Below are 21,996 nucleotides of genomic sequence, written 5' to 3' on the forward strand. Positions count from 1 at the left end.
CCCCAAGGAAAATGTTAGCTTTTCCTGACTGGCTTCAGAAACAGAAGTCTTTCTCATGTTTCCCCAAATGGATTTATGGCCAGAGAGTGGAGATGAGGGGCCAGGTTGGGTTGGGAAAAGCCACCTTAAGGGGATTCAGTTTGATAAGAACCTAGAACTGGGAAGCAGAAACCTGGCTCAACTCTTAGCATAGCAATGACTAGTGTCGATATATTTGAACACGTTACTTAATCTTTTTGGATCTACTTCCTCATCAGCAGAGACCATATCTGTCCTGCTAACCTCACGAGGCCCATGTGGGGTGCAATAAAATAAGAATGTGGAAGCACTGTGTCCAGCGGTGCCATGGAAACCTGTGCTGGTAGCACCCCTTTTTAGGAAACTACAGATGCTGGTAGATTGGTGCTATTTGTATGAGGTCAAATAGTTGTCTGTGAAACACCCGCAGCAGGAGTGCGAGTGTTTTCCTTGGTCACACAGCCCTACGAGGAAAGAATGTGCAGTGTGCCACGGATCCAGGACTGCCTCTCCCCTCTCTCCCCTACTGACTGGTTTGAGACATAGTTCATGTCCCACTGTCTGGCCAAAACATTTCAGACTTTGTGTGGGCTGTTCCTGGAAGGTTATTGGCTGAAGTCCCCATAGCAAAGGTTAGGGAGGTTGGCTGGGAGTCACCGGGAGACCTGCAAACAATCACACACATGCACACGCGCATGCGCGCGCGCGCACACACACACACACACACACACACACACACACACACGGTACAGTTACAGTTGTTGGGGACTCACAGTGTTTGCGGATTTTATACATGTAAATTATTAAAACTGTGACAATTGCTTCAAAGTTTTGAGAAGGGAGTGACTAATTCTGCCAAGGAGTAGGTCAAGAAAGGGTTCCCAGGGGAAGGGGAATTTGAGCAGATGCCTGTGTGATACCTGGAGACCTGTACATAAAAAAGAGGAGGGGGCTTTGCAGCAAACATCAGGGGTGCGAGACAGCCTGATGGGTTCCGGGAGCTGGTGTGGTGAGAAATGTGGCTGCTAAGATTGGTCCAGGCCAGACTTGTGGAAAACTGCTGTGTAAGCTGCTTGGTTTATCTGAGTAAAGATTTTGAGTTCTTTTTGTGCAATATTTCGCCACCTATAGAGCCATTCTGGGGCTCGGGGCCCTAGTGTTGATGAAATGTTAGGGTGGGTCCCTGCAGTGCCAAGCACAGTGCCTGTTTAAATATTTACTGAAGTGATGAAAACATGACAGTTATCTTGGAGCTTCAGAGAAGGTGTCTCTCTGAGATCCCCAGATACCCCGTGCTCTGTGGTGTCAGCATGCTGAGAAAGCAGGCAGAACCAGCTGGCGGCTGCTGCAGCCGGGCTCGCAGTCACGTCCACAACCAGAGCAGCTGTGGAGGGCTTTGCCTTCCCCGCTGCCACTGCCGAGGTGAAGTGGAGGTGGGGTCCATTCTCAGGAGCACCTCCTGTGAAAATGGTACCCTTTCAGTAGCTACAAAAATATTTTTGATGTCACGTAACTGAGTGTGTGATTAAATTATCCGAGTTGGTGACATTGCCCTTGACCCCAGGCCTTGCTTCCCTCTGTCTTGTCCAAGCCCTCTTCCCAGATGTCCCAGGATTAGCTGGAGCTCATGAATATGATCACTAGGTTGACCTCTAATTTCCAGTGTGTTCTCTAATCTGGGGGCTCATATCCAGCCTGCAGACAAGAACAGGGGTGTCTAAAAAAGAAGGAACTTTTACCATTTGCAACAGCATGGATGGAACTGGAGAGCTTCCAGTGGTTCTCAACCTTTCTAAATGCCGCGACCCTTTAATACAGTTCCTCATGTTGTGGTGACCCCCAACCATAAAATTATTTTCGTTGCTACTTCATAACTGTAATTTTGCTACTGGTATGAATCGTAATGTAAATATCTGTGTTTTCCAATGGTCTTAGGCGACCCTTGTGAAAGGGTCGTTCGATCCCCAAAGGGGTCGCGACCCACAGGTTGAGAACCGCTGCTGTAGAGCCTAAGACATCGGAAAACACAGATATTTACATTACGATTCATTAACATTAAGGGTGTATGTTTTCATTTAATTTGAAAGGTGATTTTTTTCTTCTTTCAGGATCTCATTTTGCCCAACGGTGGAACTCCAGCAGGCACTTCGAGTCCAGCTTCTTCATCTTCCCTTCTCAACAGACTTCAGCTTGATGACGACATCGATGGTGAGACCAGAGATCTCTTTGTCACCGTTGATGATCCCAAGAAGCATGTCTGTACAATGGAGACCTATATCACGTACAGGATCACCACCAAAGTAGGTCCCTTTATTATCTTGTGCCCCTGTTGATTGGTCTTGGAGAATGAGAGTCCTCCTCCATGATTCCTGCCTTTGCTTTCTCTCTCCTTTTGTACAGTTCTGTTCCCCTTTTATAATTGTGGGTATGGCTTTCTGAGAGAGTAGATATATTCAGAGTAAAAGGATTATATGTGTTTTTAATCATAAAATGAAGGAGAAATTGTGACTACAGTCTTTCAAAGAAAACTTTAATCCTTAGTTGATTCTTCAGCAACATGGGTTTGAATGGTGTGGGTCCCCTTATACATGGATTTTTTTCATTAAATACTGTACAGGTATTTTCTCTTATAATTTTTGTAATAACATTTTCTTTTTCCTAGCTTTATTGTAAGAATACAGCATATGCTACATATAACATACAAAATATGTGTTAATTGACTGTTCACATTATTGGTTAACAGTAGGCTATTAGTAGTTAAGTTTTTTGAGAGTCAAAAGTTACATGGATGTGTGTGCGGGGATCAGCACCCCTACCCCTGTGATTTTCAAGGGTCAACTCCACTTTTACTTATTTTCTATCATGATACTATTTAACGTATTATTATCACATTGCATTTGCAACTTTTTTTATTTATAAATCTTAATTTTTCAGATTATTACAATTGTTCCACTTTTTTCCCCCATAGCTCCCCTCCACCCGGTTCCCACCCCACCCTCTGCCCTTCCCCCACCCCCCTGCCACTGTCCTCATCCATAGGTGTACGATTTTTGTCCAGTCTCTTCCCGCACCCCCCACACCCCTTTCCCCCCGAGAATTGTCAGTCCACTCCTTTTCTGTGCCCCGATTCTATTATATTCACCAGTTTATTCTGTTCATCAGATTTTTTTATTCACTTGATTTTTAGATTCACTTGTTGATAGACATGTATTTGTTGTTCATAATTTTTATCTTTACCTTTTTCTTCTTCTTCCTCTTCTTAAAGAATACCTTTCAGCATTTCATATAATACTAGTTTGGTGGTGATGAACTCCTTTAGCTTTTTCTTATCTGTGAAGCTCTTTATCTGACCTTCAATTCTGAATAATAGCTTTGCTGGGTAGAGTAATCTTGGTTGTAGGTTCTTGCTATTCATCACTTTGAATATTTCTTGCCACTCCCATATGGCCTGCATAGTTTCTGTTGAGAAATCAGTTGACAGTCGTATAGGTGCTCCCTTGTAGGTAACTAACTGTTTTTCTCTTGCTGCTTTTAATATTCTCTCTTTGTCTTTTGCTCTTGGCATTTTAATTATGATGTGTCTTGGTGTGGTCCTCTTTGGGTTCCTTTTGTTTGGGGTTCTGTGCGCTTCCTGGACTTGTAAATCTATTTCTTTCACCAGGTGGGGGAAGTTTTCGGTCATTATTTCTTCAAATAGGTTTTCAGTATCTTGCTGTCTCTCTTCTTCTGGCACCCCCATAATTCTGATGTTGGTACGCTTGAAGTTGTCCCAGAGGCTCCTTACACTATCTTCAACTTTTTGGATTCTTTTTTCTTTTTGCTTTTCCGGTTGAGTGTTTTTTGCTTCTTTGTATTTCAAATCTTTGACTTGATTCTTGCGATCCTCTAGTCTGCTGTTAGATCTCTGTATAATATTTTTTATTTCAGTCAGTGTATGCTTAATTTCTAGTTGGTCCTTTTTCATATCCTCGAGGGTCTCGCTAAATTTATCGGCCTTTTCTAGAAAATTCTTGAAAAACCTTATAATCGTGGTTTTGAACTCTATATCCAGTCGTTTGCTTTCTTCCATTTCTTTCATTTGTGATCTGTTTCTTTGCCTCCGCATTTTCGTTGCTTCCCTGAGTTGATAGAGTGGCTTTGTGTGCTAGGTGTCCTATAGGGCCCAGTGGCTCAGCCTCCCCAGTTACCTGAGGTGGACACTTTTGGTGCACCCCTTTGTGGGCTGTGTGCACAGTCTTGTTGTAGTTAAGCCTTGATTGTTGTTGGTATCACTGGGAGGAATTGACCTCCAGGCCAATTGGCTGTGAGGATCAGCCGTGTCTACGCTGGGAGAACTTCTGTGCTGGAGACAGCCTTATGGCATTTGAAACTTATAAATCATTGTGTTAACCTAAATCTCTGTGATGATGTCATGATTATAATTTGGTATAATTAGACTTGATGGTAGGGGGAGAAGGAGTAAGAGAAGGATGGAAACTAATAGTTATGGACTTTTGCTATGTGCCACTGTGATATTACTGCCTTGTCCTCTCACACTTGGTTCACATTTGAACATTTGTCACATACACATGCACTCACACAGTGTTCCCCCATTGCCATTGCCACTGGGTACCTACTTCTTCCCAGGCACTATGGGCTAGGTGCTTGGATGTGTATTATCTCCTCAGAAGTCCTAGGTGGATATAATGTATTCCCATGAATTATTTCCAGTTACTTATTTTTTTCCCCTAGGGTCAGCTTATTTTTTAACCTGCAGTCAGTGAAATGCAAAACCTGTTTTTCTTGAATTTGTGCTCTGAACAGCTGGATGACAAGGTGACTGCCTTGCTGCACAGCGATGCTTGGCTCCCTGGATGTTTTCCCACCTCCACGTTACTTCTCAGCCCTGCCGTTCACCTCCCACATGCTAATCCTGCAGGGCCTTGTTTCACAGGCTACCCCATGAGCTCTCTCTTGTGCCTCTTCTCTTTACTTACTTCCTTGCCCTTTCTCATTGTGGTCTTATTTCTGTTCCTTTTCCTGGGGCTGTTTGATTTCCAATAAGTCAGATAATGTCTCAGTATAACCTTTTCCAAGTTCCAATCCCACATTTTCATTTGGCGGCGATGTTAACACCTCCAGGTAAACTTGTTGCAATATTAAGTTTTACTTATTACTGTCAATTCCACTTCTGATCTCAGACCAGAGTCTTTTTCTCTTCCTGTTCCAAATAGCGACACCAGGTTTAATGTCTGGGTGATGCATTTGAAGCCTTCTTTCTGAATGTTGTGTAGGATTCGTAGAGAAGTGCGAGGATGAGAGAGAGAGGACAAATAGGAACACAGGGTCCCAAACACCTGATCTTGTCCCAGGGCCCCTACTTCTACTGAGGTTCTCAAGCAAAGTCAATGGTCAGAGGACAAGGCCGTACATATACTTACTCTATTACTTTGAGCTTTGATTCCCAGTCCTACTTAGATTCCTGATGACCAAAGCTGGACAAAATACAGAGCTGCTTTTGTCTGAGCTAAAATGAGCCTAAGGATTCCTTTGGTTACACTGTCGTCCCCATATGGCAACGTTGCAGGTTCGATTCCTGGTCTGGGCACATACAGGAATCAAACAATGAGTTTGATTAAAAAAGTGGAACAACAAATCTCTCTCTGTCTCTCTCTCTCTCTCTCTCTCTCTCTCTCTCTCTTTCTCTCTGTCTCTGTCTCTATCTCTCTCTGTCTATCTCTATCTTTCTCTCTCAAAATAAATACATAAAAAATTAAAAAAGAAATTAGTCTAGAGCTGAGAGTCTGTAGGCAAAGCGAATCTAAGTTGTGGGTTTCTTATCTCCCTAATGGTGGAGAGATCTTTTCAGGCGGAATTGGCGATTTTCTCAGCTGGCTCCTAGAAAGTAACATCATCATAATAGCTAATTATTGAGCACTTACCGTGTGCTATACTTGTTTGCAGTAGAAACCCTTTAAATTTTATTTCATGTAAGTAATATGTGCTCATTGTGGAAAACACAAGCAAGCTAAAACAGTGAAATAAATTATCTATAAGCTCTCTAGCCAGAAATAATCACTTACAACTTTAGGAACTATTTGTTTCTATTCATTTACAAAAATGAGTATTTTACATGCTGTCAATTCACTTACTATTTTGCAAATGTCTTTCTATGCTAACAAATGCCAGTAAACATGCTTTTATGCTGTCATTTCTGAATCTGCAATAGTGCTCTGCGTTATGGATGAGCTGTCACTTACTTTGTGCTAAGTGCTTTAAATGTATCATCAGTTAATCCTCACATGCAATGAAATAGGTACCAGTGGTATTTTTATTTTGCAGATGAGGAATCTGAGACACAGAGATAGTAAGAAAATTGCTCAGAGACGTGCAACTAATACATGGTGAAGCTAGAACTTGGACTCAGGACATGACATGATTTTTAAGAGAGGATTCCCTCCCACCCCCACCCCTCACCTCTCCTTCCCCTGCCTACCCAAGCACTGTGGTTTACTACCACAGCTGTTGACACTGACGATGATGTGGAAGCAGACTGGAGGTTAAAACCCATCTTCCTCTTTGTCTTTTACCCTATCACCAGCCATTACCAACACTTATGCCCCAACTAGTTTTTCTTTTCAAATGCCTCAGTGGTTCAACAGGCTGAATCTTGCTGAAAGATCAGTTGTAGATGAGGATTACAAAATAAACGTAAGATTTAATGGCAAGAAGGTCATTGCTGACTGTGGGAGAGCAGTGCCATTGATGTGGTGGGGTAGAGCCCAGTTTGCAGTGGGTTAGGGTGTGAGAGGAAAGAAAGGCATTGTGAGTGGTGGTAGTTTGGCAATGAAAGCGAGTCTAGGGAAAGAACAATAACTGGAGGGGGGTGTGAATTGAAGGGGGGTGGGCTTCTTGTTTTTTTTTTTTAAGGATGGATGAAACTTGTTTAAGTGCCAGGTGGCCAGTGTGGAAGGAGAAGGAGACATTGGGTTGAAGATTGGAGAGTAGAAAGCCACTGAGGAGGTAGTAAGTACCCTCAGCAGAAGTGGAGGGAGGGAGTGGCCTCTAATGAGGGGGGTGGACTTTTTTCATTGTTTCTGGAGAAAGGAGGGGAGTCTTTTTGTGGCAGAAAGTTGAGGGTTCTTTGCTTATAGCTGCAGTTTTCTCTGTGGAGAGGTATGAGGTCTTCTACTGGGAGTGATAGGGAAGTTTTGAAGTGGGGCTTACGAGTTCTCAAAACTTGTACAGGCTTTCTATTTACTGATGTGGAAAATGAGGAAGAGAGCTGATTAAGGAAGTAAAGAAAGATTGCTTGCCAGTGTTGAAGGTCCAGTTGGGGAATTTATTGTGTTGATCAGTGTGTTTGCCTGACTTTGTTTTTCCTTCAGGAATGTGCTCACACGCCCGGGTCCATGTGAGCAAGAAGTGGATGGTTGCATTTCTACGGGAGTTGTGGCATGGACAGTGGGGAAGGGGCATATTGGCAAATCAGAGGCCCAAGTGATGGCTCGTGGAATTGACCCCGAGTAAGGAAGGAAAAAAGACACTCTTGGGGACTGTAGGTCTCAAGAGGCTGAAAACCCAGGGAAATGGAGCCTGCTGGGGGGCTCTTTGGGGTCTCAAAGAACATCCTTTCCAACTGTCTTCTAACTGTGGAGGAGACCCAGGAGGCTTAGTGGTGTTTCGGGACTGCTCATGCACAGAGTTCCTCAGGCTACCTGCTCTCAATATTTCCATGATCCGTATGCCTGAAAATTTGTGGGCAGTGATTTGTTCTTCAGATTTAAGTATTCTTCCCCCGCCCTCCAATTCTACAGTGCTAATTCCTTTGGGGAGTCTTCCGATAAATCACAAAAATCTAAGTTAAATGAATTTCCCCACATCTTCCCATCCTTATACTCCATCATAGGAGAAGTTTGTGTTTCATGGGCATAAGCTAACACGAGGGACTCTGAAAAGGGGAAAAGATGCAGAAAGAGTTAGTTGGGTCCAGTCTAAGGCTGAGTCCTTTAACTGCACGATTTTATCCAGACTGTGTGAGCACAGCTTTTGGGGAGGGTAAAATCATAATTTTCAATGCCAAAGCCTTTAACAGCTTTTTCTTTGATGAATAACTCTTTCCTATGTGTTTTAAAGATATTCTTGGTGGTGTAGTTAAAACAGACTTTTGGCTTTAAAGGGTAATTTTACAAAATGTAGTTTGAGCCATTTTTATTTCGTACTTTAATACCTGAGAAGTGTGACTGTCATACAGTTGATACCCTTATAGAGAAGATGGTTTGGCTGAGACAACTTTAGTTTGGGCAAATTTAATGTGTAAAAATCTCGTTTTCCTGTAAATTAATTTCACTTAACATTGATTTTCATTATCAAAATGCTACAATCACATTTCAGAAAAATTAAATTCAGGAAGGGGGATGAGAGAAATATTTTTATTCCATACAATGTCATTTTGGTATTATTTACCAGTAGATTTTTTTTTCTTATCATCTGAAATACAGTATTATTTCAAGGTTATGGTTCTGGCCAGAATATGGCAAATGAGGCAAAACCTTTTCTATTTTTATCTAATCTGGCTCCTAAATGAGCTGATGGCCTGTTCTTTCTACTTTTTTGTTTGTTTGTTTCCCTTTGGCAAAACTTGTGAACATATTTATCAGAAAGTAGATATGTAATTCCTTTTCACAGATTCCCAGATTCGGATTCTGTAGCAATATCTTCAGTGGAATGATTCGGCTAAAAGAATTCTCAAAGTGAAGCTTGGAGGAAATGAATCAAATGTTTCTGAACACAATGCTGAGGGATAGTTGAGTTCCACTTCCTGAGGGTGGAAAACAAAACAAAACACACTCACACACGTGGACCTTTTCGTTCTAGATCCTTGATTTTTTAACTGGGGCCTGTGGCCCAGACCCGCTTCCGTGCTGGCAGACCCTGCCCTTTGGCTGTGTGTTTGGTGGAAGGAAAGTGTGTTCTTGCCCAGTCTAGTTATTCACAGAGAGTTTTTTCCCTCCCCTTCTGCCAAGATAGGCTCCTATTCTCTTATGCTTATTTTGCTCCATTCTTCTTATTCGCAGAGTACTCGGGTGGAGTTTGACCTGCCAGAATATTCTGTTCGTCGAAGATACCAGGATTTTGACTGGTTGAGGAACAAACTGGAAGAATCGCAGCCCACTCATCTCATTCCCGTAGGTACTAAGTCACTATAGCTTATTACTCACTTTTCCTGCCTTTTCTTCCCTGAGACTGTTCACTCAACTCCCACCCCTTAAATTATGGGCAAACTCTGCCTTACATTTTAGACCAGATTCACCCATCAAATGTTTATGGATACTGTGTAAATATATACTACGCTTTGGGTTGTTTTTTTTTAAATATTTTTATTGATTTTTAGAGAGAGAGGAAGGAAGAAGGAGAGATAGAAACATCAATGTTGAGAGAGAATCATTGATTGGCTGCCTCCTGCACACCTCCCCCCCCTCCCCACTGGGGATCGAGCCCAAAACCGGGCATATGCCCTTGACCGGAGTTGAACCCTGGACCCTTTAGTCTGCAGGCCAACACTCTATCCACTGAGCCAAACCAGCTAGGGCTGGGTTTTGGTTTCTGATTTGCTATATAGTATGCCAGTTTCCTGAGTGGGATGGGGTAGTTTTTCACTTCCATTATGACAATTTTTAAAAAATAAATCTTTATTGTTGAAAGTATTACACATGTCCCCGTTTCCCCCTTTGACCCCCTCTAGCCCACCCCCAGCCCCTGCCCCAGGTCTTCACCACCCTATTGTCTGTGTCCATGGGTTATGCATATATGCATACAAGGTCTATGTTGATTACCTCCCAACTACCCACCCACCCCCGCCTTCCTCCTAGATTCCGCACTCTGTTCCATGCTTCCATGTCTCTGGATCCACTTCGTTCATCAGTTTATTTTGTTAATTAGATTCCACATATGAGTGAGATTATGTGATGCTCGTCTTTCTCTAACTGACTTATTTCACTTCCATTATGACAATTTTTGAAGTATGGGGAGTTTTAGTTCCCATTTGCTGCCCCTTTAAAGTCTGTTTCCCCTTCTGAGACTCAGTTCCTGAGGTTTGGACAGCTGCCACCAGGTGCAGAATGCAGCCTCCGCTCGCAGCTGCTGGGCTTTCTTTAGACGTGGGTAATTCAGGGAGCAGGAATCTGGCACACGATCCACTCCACCAGTTTCCCTTTAAAAAACAAACCCAAAGCCACCTTACTTTTATTTATTTAAGCAGCATAATATTTATCTATTACTTATATCTGCACATTTTAAACCAGAACCAGAGTAAACAAAACAGAAAAGACTACTTAAGATCAGCGTACTCATTGAGTGCTTTTCTGACTACATTTATTTTTAGTGTAGGGATAATAGCTGTTTACATTCCAGATGTTTCTTGGGGTTTAGGTGGCTTTAGGGCAATTTAGGTCATAAACCTCTTCAGCGGGGCTTTCTCTTTCAGTAAAAACCTTGGTTGAATAACTCCTTAGCCCTACCAATTTTCCTGTTACCACTGCTTCTTCTAACGCTTCTTTTTCACACATGGGTGGGAAGGGCTGAATATACGGGACACTCTGGTGGTTTTCAAGGCAAAAGCAGTCACGTTGCTAGTGCTGTGATGGGAATGTTGGGAGGTGGCTGGGCTTCTGTTCTTTCTCAGAGACCTACCCCACCTCTACCCCTACCCATACCTCCTCCACCCTTCCGCTCCCCAAGCCTGGAGTTTTGCTTTTCTGTCTTACAATCACTTAAAAATGTGCCCAAAGAAAAAACTATAGCATTGAAACCATTGGAACTATTCCTTAAAATAGAATCTTTAGAAAAATCTTAATTTGGCAAAATTGGCAGCTAGCGAATTTTTTTAAAAATAGACTTTATTTTAGAACAGTTTTAGAATTCCAGAATCATTGCAAGGATAGTACAGTGAGTTCTCCTACACCCCACACTGTTTTGCTATTAACACTTTAATATGGCGCATTTGTCACAGTGAGCAAACCATGCTGCAGCTGCAGTCATGGTACATTATTGCTTCCTGAAAGCCCTTTATTTCTGGCTTCCCCATTTTTGCCGAATGTCCTTTTTCTGTCCCAGGTCCCATCCCGGACACTGCATCACATTTAGTCCTCAGGTCTCCTTAGGCTCCTCTGGACTGTGATGTTGCTCGGGCTTCCCTGGTTTTTGATGACCTTGGGAGTTTGGGGTGTGCTGCTCAGGCATCTTGTACAGTGTCCCTCAGCTGAGGTGTATCTGATGTTTTCCTCGTGATTTGACCACGGTGATGCGTTTTGGGGAGGAAAAAGCACAGAGGTACAGTGCCTTTCTCCTTGCATCTTATCAGGGATGCATACTGTACACGGTAGGTATCACTGTTGATGTTCACCTTGATCACCTGACTTGAGGTAGTGCTTGTCAGGTTTCTCCCCTGCGGTTACTCTTGTGTTCTCCCCTTTCCATTCTGAACTCCTTGGAAGGAAGGAAGTCGCTCTTCATGCGGAGCCCACACTGTGTGCTCTAGGGGAGTTGTGCTCCATCTCCTGGCAGATAGTGCATTTCAAGTTTAGTGCTTAATCATCAAAGGTTAGATAGCAACCCCTGCTGGTGAAATAGTAGCACTCATGGGCAGGCATTGAAGCCTGAACTGGAAGAGAATAATGGAAGTCTCCAGAATACTTAGAATGATCCAGAGTATCTTTAAGTATGGTTTCCCATGGTCTGGGTAGAAGCAGTGAGGAGGAAGGGATTTTAGAAGCAAATGGAAACTTAAATTTCTTTATAAATTCTTAGTACATATCTGGGCTGCAGAATGATTTTTTAAAAAATAATATTTTATTGATTTTTTTACAGAGAGGAAGGGAGAGGGATAGAAAGTTAGAAACATCGATGAGAGAGAAACATCGATCAGCTGCTTCCTGCACACCCTCCACTGGGGATGTACCCACAACCAAGGTACATGCCCATGACCGGAATCAAACCCGGGATCTTTCAGTCCGACGCTCTATCCACTGAGCCAAACCGGTCAGGGCCAGAACGATTTTTAAAAAAAAATACATTTTTTATTGATTTTAGAGAGGTAGGGAGCGGGAGAGAGAGATAGAAGCATCAATGATGAGAGAGAATCATTGATCAGCTGCCTCCTGCATGCCCCCCTTCTGGGGATCGAGCCCACAACCCGGTCATGTGCCCCAACTGGGAATCGAACCGTGACTTCCTGGTTCATAGGTCGGTGTTCAACCACTGAGCCACGCTGGCCAGACTGCAGAGAGATTTAATATAGGAGAGCATCTCTGACTGAAGCAGAAAAGTCAAACTGGAAACAAGAAAAAATTTTCCCCTATAGAAATGCGTTTTGTAGCAACTTTGCTAGGAGGTGTCTACCTGTTATTAAGCATCATCATCTTTGTACCCTTGGGAAGGCGAGGGCTTATAAGACAGACAAGAGACTCCCACCCTGAAGAGTTTATTGTCAGATGGAGATCCACTAAACTTTACTCAATGTAATCATTGCATAAATTTTCATTTATTTTTCAATAATGAGATACAATTATTATACCACACAGTTCACCCATTTAAAATGTACAAGTCATGGGCTTTTAGTGTATTCATAAGTTGTACACCCATCAGCACAATCAATTTTAGAACCATTTTATCATCCCCAAATGAAATCTATTCCTTTTACTTCCAAATCTTGTCTTCCCTAATGCCTGGCAACCGCTAATCTACTTTCTGTCACTATAGAATTGCCTAATCGGAACATTTCATATAAGTAGAATCATACCCTAGGTAGTATTTTGTGAGTCGATTTTTTCACTTAGCACAATGTTTTTAAGGTTCATCCATGTAGTAGCATGTATCAGTACTACATTCTTTTTATTGTTGAATAGCGTTTGATTGTGTGGATATGCCACATTTTGTCTATCTGCTCACCTTTGATGGACATTTGATTTGTTTCCACTTTTTTGCTATTATGAGTAATGTTGCTATGAATATTCACATGCAAGTTTTTGTTTTCTTGGGTGTATCCCTAGGAGTGTAATTGTTAAATCATGTGTAACTCTATACCTAACCTTGGGAGGAACTGCCAGACTGTTTTCCAAGGCGGCTGCATCATTTTACATTCCCGCCAACAGTGTGTGGGGATTCCAATTTCTCCACATCTTCATCAACATTGGTTATAATCTATTTTTGGTTATTGCCATCCAAGTGGGTGACCAGGGCACGTTTTATTTTTCAAGATGAACTTTAGAATCTTTTGAATTAGTGGGAAAATTAGTGGGGGGGAGTGGTGAGTTTCTGATTTTTGTTTGTTTCTGCCAACTTAAGTCAATTATGATTAAAAACGTGTGAGAGTTCTTGAGCTTTCAGACTCAACTGCTTATGTTAGGAGCATGGAGATAAAGTTCCCACTCTATCTGGGCTTCAGTGGGGTCATGTGAAGTTGAAGTTGTAGGTGAACAGTCAGCCAAGTTCTGGGGAGGCACCCAAGTTCTATCCTTTGTCTTCCCCTATTGGCTGCCTTGAGGCCTGCCTTTGTTTCTAGGCTCTGAACTTGGCAGCTTCTGGGGCTCAACTGGAGAAACCCAACCCCTTACTTCCTCAGCCTACCTTTCCTTTGCCTGAGATGGTTGATATCGATTGACTTTTCTCTCCACCCAAGCTTTTCTGCTTTGTGTCTTTTAACAAACTCTGTCCTGTTAACAATATATTTTCTGGTGCTGCAACAAATTTTTCTCTTTTTTATATTGCATTGTTCCTTTGGAATTTTAAAAGCGGAAAGAAATAATCAGACGTTCTTCAAATGCCATCTTAAACTAGAAGTGTGATGATGTGTGTTTTTTTAAATTTCTTTATTTATTAAGGTATTACATATGTGTCCTTATTCCCCCATTACCCCCCACCTCCCATTCATGCCCCCACCCCCCTGTTGTCTGTGTCCATTGATTAGGCTTATATGCATTCATATAAGTCCTTTGGTTGATCTCTCCCCCTTACCCCCACCCTCCCCTACCTTCCCTGAGTTTTGACGTTCTGATTGATGTTTCTCTGGCTCTGGATCTATTTTTGTTCATCAGTTTATGTTGTTCATTATATTCCACAAATGAGTGAGATCATGTGATATTTATCTTTCTCTGCCTGGCTTATTTCACTTCGCATAATGCTCTCCATCTCCATCCATGTTTTTGCAAATGGTAAGAACTCCTTCTTTTTTACCGCAGCGTAGTATTCCACAGTTTTTTTAATCCACTCATCTGCTGATGGGCACTTAGGCTGTTTCCAAATCTTAGCTATGGTGAATTGTGCTGCTATGAACATAGGGGTGCATATATCCTTTCTGATTCATGTTTCTAGTTTCTTGGGATATATTCCTAGAAGTGGGATCACTGGGTCAAATGGGAGTTCCATTTTTAGTTTTTTGAGGAAACTCCATACTGTTCTCCACAGTGGCTGCACCAGTCTGCATTCCCACCAGCAGTGCACGAGGGTTCCTTTTTCTCCGCATCCTCGCCAGCACTTGTCATTTGTTGACTTGTTGATAATAGCCATCTGACAGGTGTGAGATGGTACCGCATTGTTGTTTTGATTTGCATCTCTCTGATGATTAGTAACTTTGAGCAGGTTTTCATATGTCTCTTGGCCTTCCTTCTGTCTTCTTTCGAAAAGTTTCTATTTAGATCAGTTGCCCATTTTTTGATTGGGTTGTTTATCTTCTTTTTGTTAAGCTGCATGAGTTCCCTGTAAATGTTGGAGATTAAACCCTTATCGTTGATATCATTGGCAAATATGTTCTCCCATGCAGTGGGCTTTCTTGTTGTTGATGTGTATGTTTGTTAGCATGTAATTGCATAGAGAAAGAAGGGAGAGAGAGAAATGTTGATGTGAGAGAGAAACATTGACCTGTTGTTTCCTGTATGCACCTTGACCGGGGATTGAACTCACAACCAGAGTATGTGTCTAACCTGGGTATGTGTCCTGACTGGGAACCGAACCGTCCGCCTTTTGGTGCACAGGATGACACTCTAACCAACTAAGCCACACTGGCCAGGGCAAGAAATGTAAATATTTTAAGATTAAACCTTGAAATATTTAATGGATCATTATAATGCTTTGCAAATAGGATTTTTGGTAGGCCCCAACATATATATGTATATATAGAGTTGTTGTTTTTTTCCAGGGATTGGGTGGGGAGGGAAGGAACACCAACTGGATGGTGTCCACAATGTTTTGTAATCACTACTACTATCTAATTCCAGAACATTTTCATTACCCCCCAAAGAAACCCCCTACCCATTAAGCAATCCCCATTCTCCCTTTTCCCCAGCCCAACTCTTATGAATAATGCTGCTTGGACATTTATTGTACAAGTTTTGTTTTGTTTTTTAAACACTTGCTTTCAGTTATCTTGGCTGTATACCAAGGAATGGAATGGCTGGATCATATGGTAATTGTATGTTTAATTATTTGAGGATTCACCAAACTTCCACAGAGGTTGCATCATTTTGCATTCTCACCAGCAATGTATGAGGATTCTAGTTTCTACACATACTTGACAACACTTGTTAATCTCCTTTTACTTTTCTTTTACAGCCATCCTAGTGGTGTGAAATGGCATCGTGGATGATTTAAAAAAAAACACACCATTTTGGCCTAAAAGATATATGGAAGTTCCACTCTCTAGTTCATTCTCCCTTTTTTTGCTTCCTGTTCTCAGTGTGTACAATACCCACCATGTGCTGGGAACTGTGTTGAACTTTTCACTCTGTGTCTCATTTACAGAGTATAGATGCCCTTGATGGAACCAGTATAGAACCAGTAACCCAGATTCCTATGCATAAATAACCAGGAAGGCAATTATAAAGGTGAGGTTGAGAGTGTGTCCCTTTAAGGAAGCTTGGAAGTAGGAAGACACAAATTTTCGAAGTCATGTACATTTGGGAATAATAATACTTATTACAGGAGGTAATTCTGTTTGTAGAAGAGTTCCTTTAAATAGCAAACTTCCCTGATTCATTAAACATAAAGTTCAATGTATTAAATCTGAAGAATGGATAACTATTTCAGGAGGTTATCTCTTATGTTATACTAGAGGCCCAGTGCACGGAATTCATGCACTCAGGGGGGGAGGGGTCCCTCAGCCCAGCCTGTGCCCTCTCGCAGTCCGGGAGCCTGCCAGGGATGTCCGACTGCCGCAGAGGCAGGAGAGGCTCCCGCCACTGCCACTGTGCTTGCCAGCCGTGAGCCTGCCTTTTGGCTGAGCGGCACTCCCCCTGTGGGAGCTCACTGACCACCAGGGGGTAGCTCCTGCATTGAGTGTTTGCCCCCTGGTGCTCAGTGCATGTCATAGCGACTGGTCAACTGTCTGCCCCCTGGTGGTCAGTGCTCATCATAGCAAGCGGTTGAGCATCCTTAGCATATCATTAGCATGTTATGTTTTGATTGGTTGAATGGACGACTGGACACATAACATATTAGACTTTTATTATATAGGATGAGGCATACCTAACCTCTTAATTGCTCATTAGACCTTCCCAAGTCCTGTTCAGCTTAAGGATATGAGTGTATGCTCAACGGGACTTATGAGTTAAGAACAGAAAAATATCCACTGAACTTGGTAATTAGAAAGTCACTGCTTATCTTTAAAAGAACAATTTTTGCATTGGGTGAGGTGTGGCAGGGAAAAGCAGCATGGAAGACAGTACCAAGGACAGCTTTGTTTTGGGGTAGAGCAGTGGTCGGCAAACTCATTAGTCAACAGAGCCAAATATCAACAGTGCAACAATTAAAATTTCTTTTGAAAGTCAAAATTTTTAAACTTAATCTTCTTCTAATGCCACTTCTTCAAAATAGACTTGCCCAGGCCGTGGTATTTTGTGGAAGAGCCACACTCAAGGGGCCAAAGAGCTGCATGTGGATTGCGAGCCACAGTTTGCCAACCACTGGGGTAGAGGAAGGTTGGGGGTTGAGAAATCAATGGAAAGAGTGGAAGTAAAGATAAATGATTTTTTCAAAAAGGTTGAATGAGACAGGAAGGGGAGTAGAGAGGATATAAGGTCAAATAATAGTTGGATTTATTTTTTTCAGGTAGAAAAAGAAATAGCTATATATACACATATATATGTTTTTAGTATATTTTTTAATTGATTTCAGAGAGGAAGGGAGAGGGGGAGAGAGATAGAAACATCAATGATGAGAGAGAATCATTGATCAGCTGCCTCCTCCATGCCCCACACTGGGGATCGAGCCCACAACCCATTCATGTGCCCTGACAGGGAATCGAACCATGACCTCCTGGTTCATAGGTTGATGCTCAACCACTGAGCCACACCAGCTGGGTCTAGCTATATTTTTGTAGACTCAGGGAGTAGAGCTGGATGAGAAGGAGCATGTTCTCCACAGGGATCTGAGCAATAGAGGTGAGGGTGGTGCCCAGTAGATGGGTTTCTGTGGAGGAAGCAAAATGGTTAGGGGATTCCCAGGTGCTGCCCTTATACCTTCAGAGAGATGGTAATTTGCTTAGCATGAAATGTTTGCAGTTGAGTGTAGGGTTTCAGGAGGATGGCTGTCTAAGGCAGTGGTCGCCAAACCGCAGCTCAAGAGCCACATGCGGCTCACGAGCCGCGGTTTGCCGCTCTGTTGACTAATGAGTTTGCTGACCACTGGACTAGACTAAATGTTACCATGTAGTTGGAAACTGTGAGGATTAGGCAATTGTGGCATATTGTGTGCAAAGAGGTAAAGGGTAGTATATGACAGTGGTCAGCAAACTCATTAGTCAACAGAGTGGCAAACCGCGACTCGCGCGCCGCATGTGGCTCGCGAGCTGCGGTTTGCCTACCACTGGTCTAAGGGAATGAGAGAAGAAAGCAGAGTAAAGGAATTATCCTAAAGGAAAACCATACCCTGTTAAGGCAGCTTCTCTGCTGCCGGAGCATTGGGCTGGGTGGCCTCCGCATCTTAGCTAGTCGTTCATGCATATCTAATGTTCTACCCAGGTGTGGACATCTGACTTGGGCATGTTATCCCCATGTGGCTCCGTCATTTTATGCCTGACTCTTCTCCCCTAAGAGCTCTTCCTTTATTACTAACCCTTCCCACTGTGCCCTCTAGAACTCCTTCTCTGTTAAAAAGAAATCCCTCAATTCTTCACCTCTTCTCCAAACACTCTTAAGATCTCAAGGTTTACCTGAACAGTAGTCCCCTGAAGTTGCAGCCACTCCTACAGCCCAAAACACACAAACTTCTATCAAGTGTCTGCTCAGTGGCAGGAACTGTTTGAAGCACAGTCAACCTCATAGCTGATTTAATCCTCATGAGGTTGGTACTATTGTTATCTATTTTTTACAGAAGAAAAAAACTGAGGTACCAAGAGATTATAGAACTTCACCAAAGTCAAACACTTTGGCAGAGGTGAAAGATGACCCCAGGAGGCACGGCGCCGGAGTCTTTACTCTCGAGAACTAAAACATACTGGCTCTGCAAAGCTTTTCCAAGTATTCATTTCCAGGGGTGCTGGTGTTGCCAGTTCCTAAGTCTTTCTAAGGTTTCGTGTTATCAATCTGGGTTGCTTCTTGTCTTTCCTGCTCTACTTGAGTGTCTTAGTATTCCCCTTCTTTGGGTTGGCTAAGTCCTTGTTGCTGTATCTTATTTCTGTTGTTGTTTGTGTGTGTGTGTGTGTGTGTGTGTGTGTGTGTGTGTGTGTGTGTGTGTGTGTGTGTTTTGTTCTCGAGGGTTAATAACTTAAAAGAAAACATCTCTTTATGGCCATATTATGGAGTTTGAACAAGTTGTGGATTTAAATACTGGTTCCAATTTTTTCACATCCTTGAAAACACTTGGTGTGTGTTTTTTCTTCTTTCTTTTTAAGATTATGGCCATCCTAGTGGTTATGAAAGAGTATCTCATTGTGGTTTTGGTTTGTATGTCTCTAATGACTAATGATGTTGAGCATCTTTTCATGTGCTTATTGGGCCATTTGTTTATCTTGTTTGGAGAAATATTGACCAGATCACTTGCCCATTTTTTTATGTAAATGCTATTTTAATATTTCATAACTACTCTCTTTCCCTGTGGTGGCAGTAATGAGGAAGGCCTTTTAATTTGATCAAACTACTACCGAAATAGGTTAAAGCTCAGAGATCCTACAGTGGCCAGGTAGTTTGAAATTACCCACAATATTGGCTTAAAGAAAATATGATAGAGAAATTTGTTTGTGTAAGGGAAGTAAAGGAAGTTACATTTTAAAGAACCTTTTAGTATAAAACTAAACAAAAACAGGGAGAAGGAAAGGTATTTTTAAAATAACATGTACTTCTTTCTCTATCCACCAAATTCTTTTACCTCTTGAACTGGGAGTAGAATCTTATTATACTTAAATATATTTCTGTGTGGTTGATGTTATCTGCCTTCTTTCCTTAGACTATTTTATCTTGTTCTGACTTTCTCATTATCTCATCTGTGCATCAAGCAATGTGAAGGTAACTAACTATTGGATTTACTGGATAAATGCTGACTGGCTGTTTTCTCGTAATGCAGGAACTATGCTCTAGTGTTTTATTTCTTGCATTTAAAAGCTGACAGGGTAGTTTTGATTTATTCCGTCTACATATTTTTTAAAATGTTTATATTGATGACTGTCTTCTTAAAGATCGGAGCAGTTAAGAAATACTGTTCTTGGGCAGATGGGTCATAGGAATAATTTGCTAGCATGGTGGTTTTTCTTTGCACAATTTTATCAGTTGCTCTGAATATTTTTCTTCCTGTCTTCATAGCCACTTCCTGAGAAGTTTGTGGTGAAGGGTGTTGTGGATCGTTTTTCGGAAGAGTTTGTGGAGACCAGAAGAAAAGCTTTGGATAAATTCCTAAAAAGAATTACGGATCATCCTGTACTTTCTTTCAATGAACACTTCAATGTTTTTCTTACTGCTAAGGTAAGGACAGATTTTTTCATATTCCTTCCCCCAAAACAGCATTCTCCAGCCCTTTCTGTTTCTATCTCTCACAAGCCACCTTCATGAATGGCCCACTATCATGGGTGTCATTGACTACCCTGTGTTTTTGGTGCCCTTTGCATTATCATGGTTACTGTGATAGAATTTAGGAGAAACAGCTCCTTCCATTAGCAGAGGAAGTTAGAATATTTTCACTTGCCAAAAGCAGGGAGAAATGTTTCTTTAAACACTTCTTGGCACATTACTGGGTGAGGCCATTCCGACCAAGAGTCAGAATGGTATGCAAGACTCAGAACACTTATGCGTATTTGGCAAGGATGTTCTTCACAAGGTATTCCCATATTCTGGACACGGTAATTTTTTCCTGTGTGTGTTTCTTCGTACTCCAGTTCACAGATGAGGAAACAAGTCCGAGGAGTTTGTACAATTCAAGCGTCATCACTAGGACTTGAAATTGGGTCTTTGTGGCCCCTGAGGCCACATTTTTCCTCTGTAATGACTGCCTGACCAAGAGGAGTTCAGCATGATTTGCCCACAGCCCAGTTTCTAATCAGGTGGGCATTTCCCAGCCTTGGCAGAGAAGTAGGTGGGTTCTCCCCAGTTTCCAGATTCTGTGTATTCAAACCCAACTCGACTTCTCTCTGCACTTCCCTGTTGGCAGACCAGCCGGCAGACCTGCGGCGCTCTACTCTAATTGTCTAGGAATGCGACCTCGTGCCAGCTTCCTTCCAGCTCCTTCTCTTTAGTTTCATGTATCTTATTCCCATATTCCGGACACAGGTAATTTTTCCTATGGCGCAAATGTGTTGGGGCCGGGTACTTTCCAGTTTTCTTTTTTGAAATGGCAAAATTGAGAAGTATTTTACAGATAACCTCAGTGGACATTAAAGTCTTTAGAGGTGTCATTCCAGACAATGGAAATCACATGGGCAAGTCCTTGAATGTTTGAGGTTGTTGTGTTGTTTTTTTAAACCGCAGTTGACTTTTAGCCTCATCGATGGCATTCCCATTCATCTTCTCTTTTTCCAGGCGGCCTTTTCCCCAACGGCTCAAACTTGTGTTATTTTATTTTATTTTTTTAATATATTTTATTGATTTTTTACAGAGAGGAAGGAAGAAGGATAGATAGTCAGAAACATCGATGAGAGAGAAACATGGATCAGCTGCCTCCTGCACACCTCCCACCGGGGATGTGCCCACAACCAAGTTACATGCCCTTGACCGGAATCGAACCTGGGACCCCTCAGTCCGCAGGCTGACGCTCTATCCACTGAGCCAAACCGGTTTTGGCAAACTTGTGTTATTTTTTAAATAAGTATTTTTTGGTGAACTGATCCCCAGGTATAGTTCTTTCAGCTTATATACAAAGTAAAATCCATCCTGTTCTCCAAGGTGCAACTCACTGATTCACCCAAATTATAGGTCCACTGACCAGGCGGGCCCTCAAGCTTAGTCATTTTAATTACACAGAGAGGTAAAGGGGTGGGGTGGGGGTTACTTGGGCCCTGGTGATTGGGAATCTGTGTGAAGAATAAATAGGAAGGTGTGTGTGTGTGTGTGTGTGTGTGTGTGTGTGTGTGTGTGTGTGTAATTTATCTGTGAGCCAGGCGGTATGCAATGATTTAAAAAAAAAAATAGTTCTTCAGTGTCTTAATCAAAATCCAAATTCATGTGAGTGAGGAAGAGGAGTTGGTTTGTTTAAGCAGAACAAAGTCTAGCCCTAATTCAGTGTTACTTATAGAACTACATGCACTAAATGACCACAATGTTTTCTTTTTAATTATGGAAAAATACATATAACATAAAATTGACTCTCTTAATCACTTGAAAATGTACAGTTCATTAATATTAAGTATATTCACATTGTTGGACAGCTAATCTCCAGAAGTTCTTCATCTTGCAGAACTGAAACACTGTACCCGTTAAAGAACAACTCCCCATATTCCCATCCCTTCATCTCCCCAGCACCCCACCTTTTCTTTTAACACATCAGGAAAAACTTAGTCTTGTTCTTAAATTTACCCACTTGCAC

The 21,996-nt window shown here is 42.1% G+C and overlaps 1 protein-coding gene across 1 annotated transcript in view; it reads left to right on the forward strand.

The window, feature by feature from the left end:
- The window catches only part of SNX30 (sorting nexin family member 30), a 91,972-nt gene that overhangs the window by 28,243 nt on the left and 41,733 nt on the right, over positions 1-21,996 (forward strand). Inside the window, exons 2-4 of the mRNA XM_080668956.1 lie at positions 2,127-2,318; positions 9,075-9,185; positions 19,785-19,943. Coding sequence (XP_080525082.1) covers positions 2,127-2,318; positions 9,075-9,185; positions 19,785-19,943 — 462 coding nt within the window. The remainder of the gene's footprint in view (positions 1-2,126; positions 2,319-9,074; positions 9,186-19,784; positions 19,944-21,996) is intronic.

Source organism: Plecotus auritus (assembly GCF_963455305.1).
Source record: "Plecotus auritus genome assembly, chromosome: 5".
NCBI classification, from domain to species: Eukaryota; Metazoa; Chordata; class Mammalia; order Chiroptera; family Vespertilionidae; genus Plecotus; species Plecotus auritus.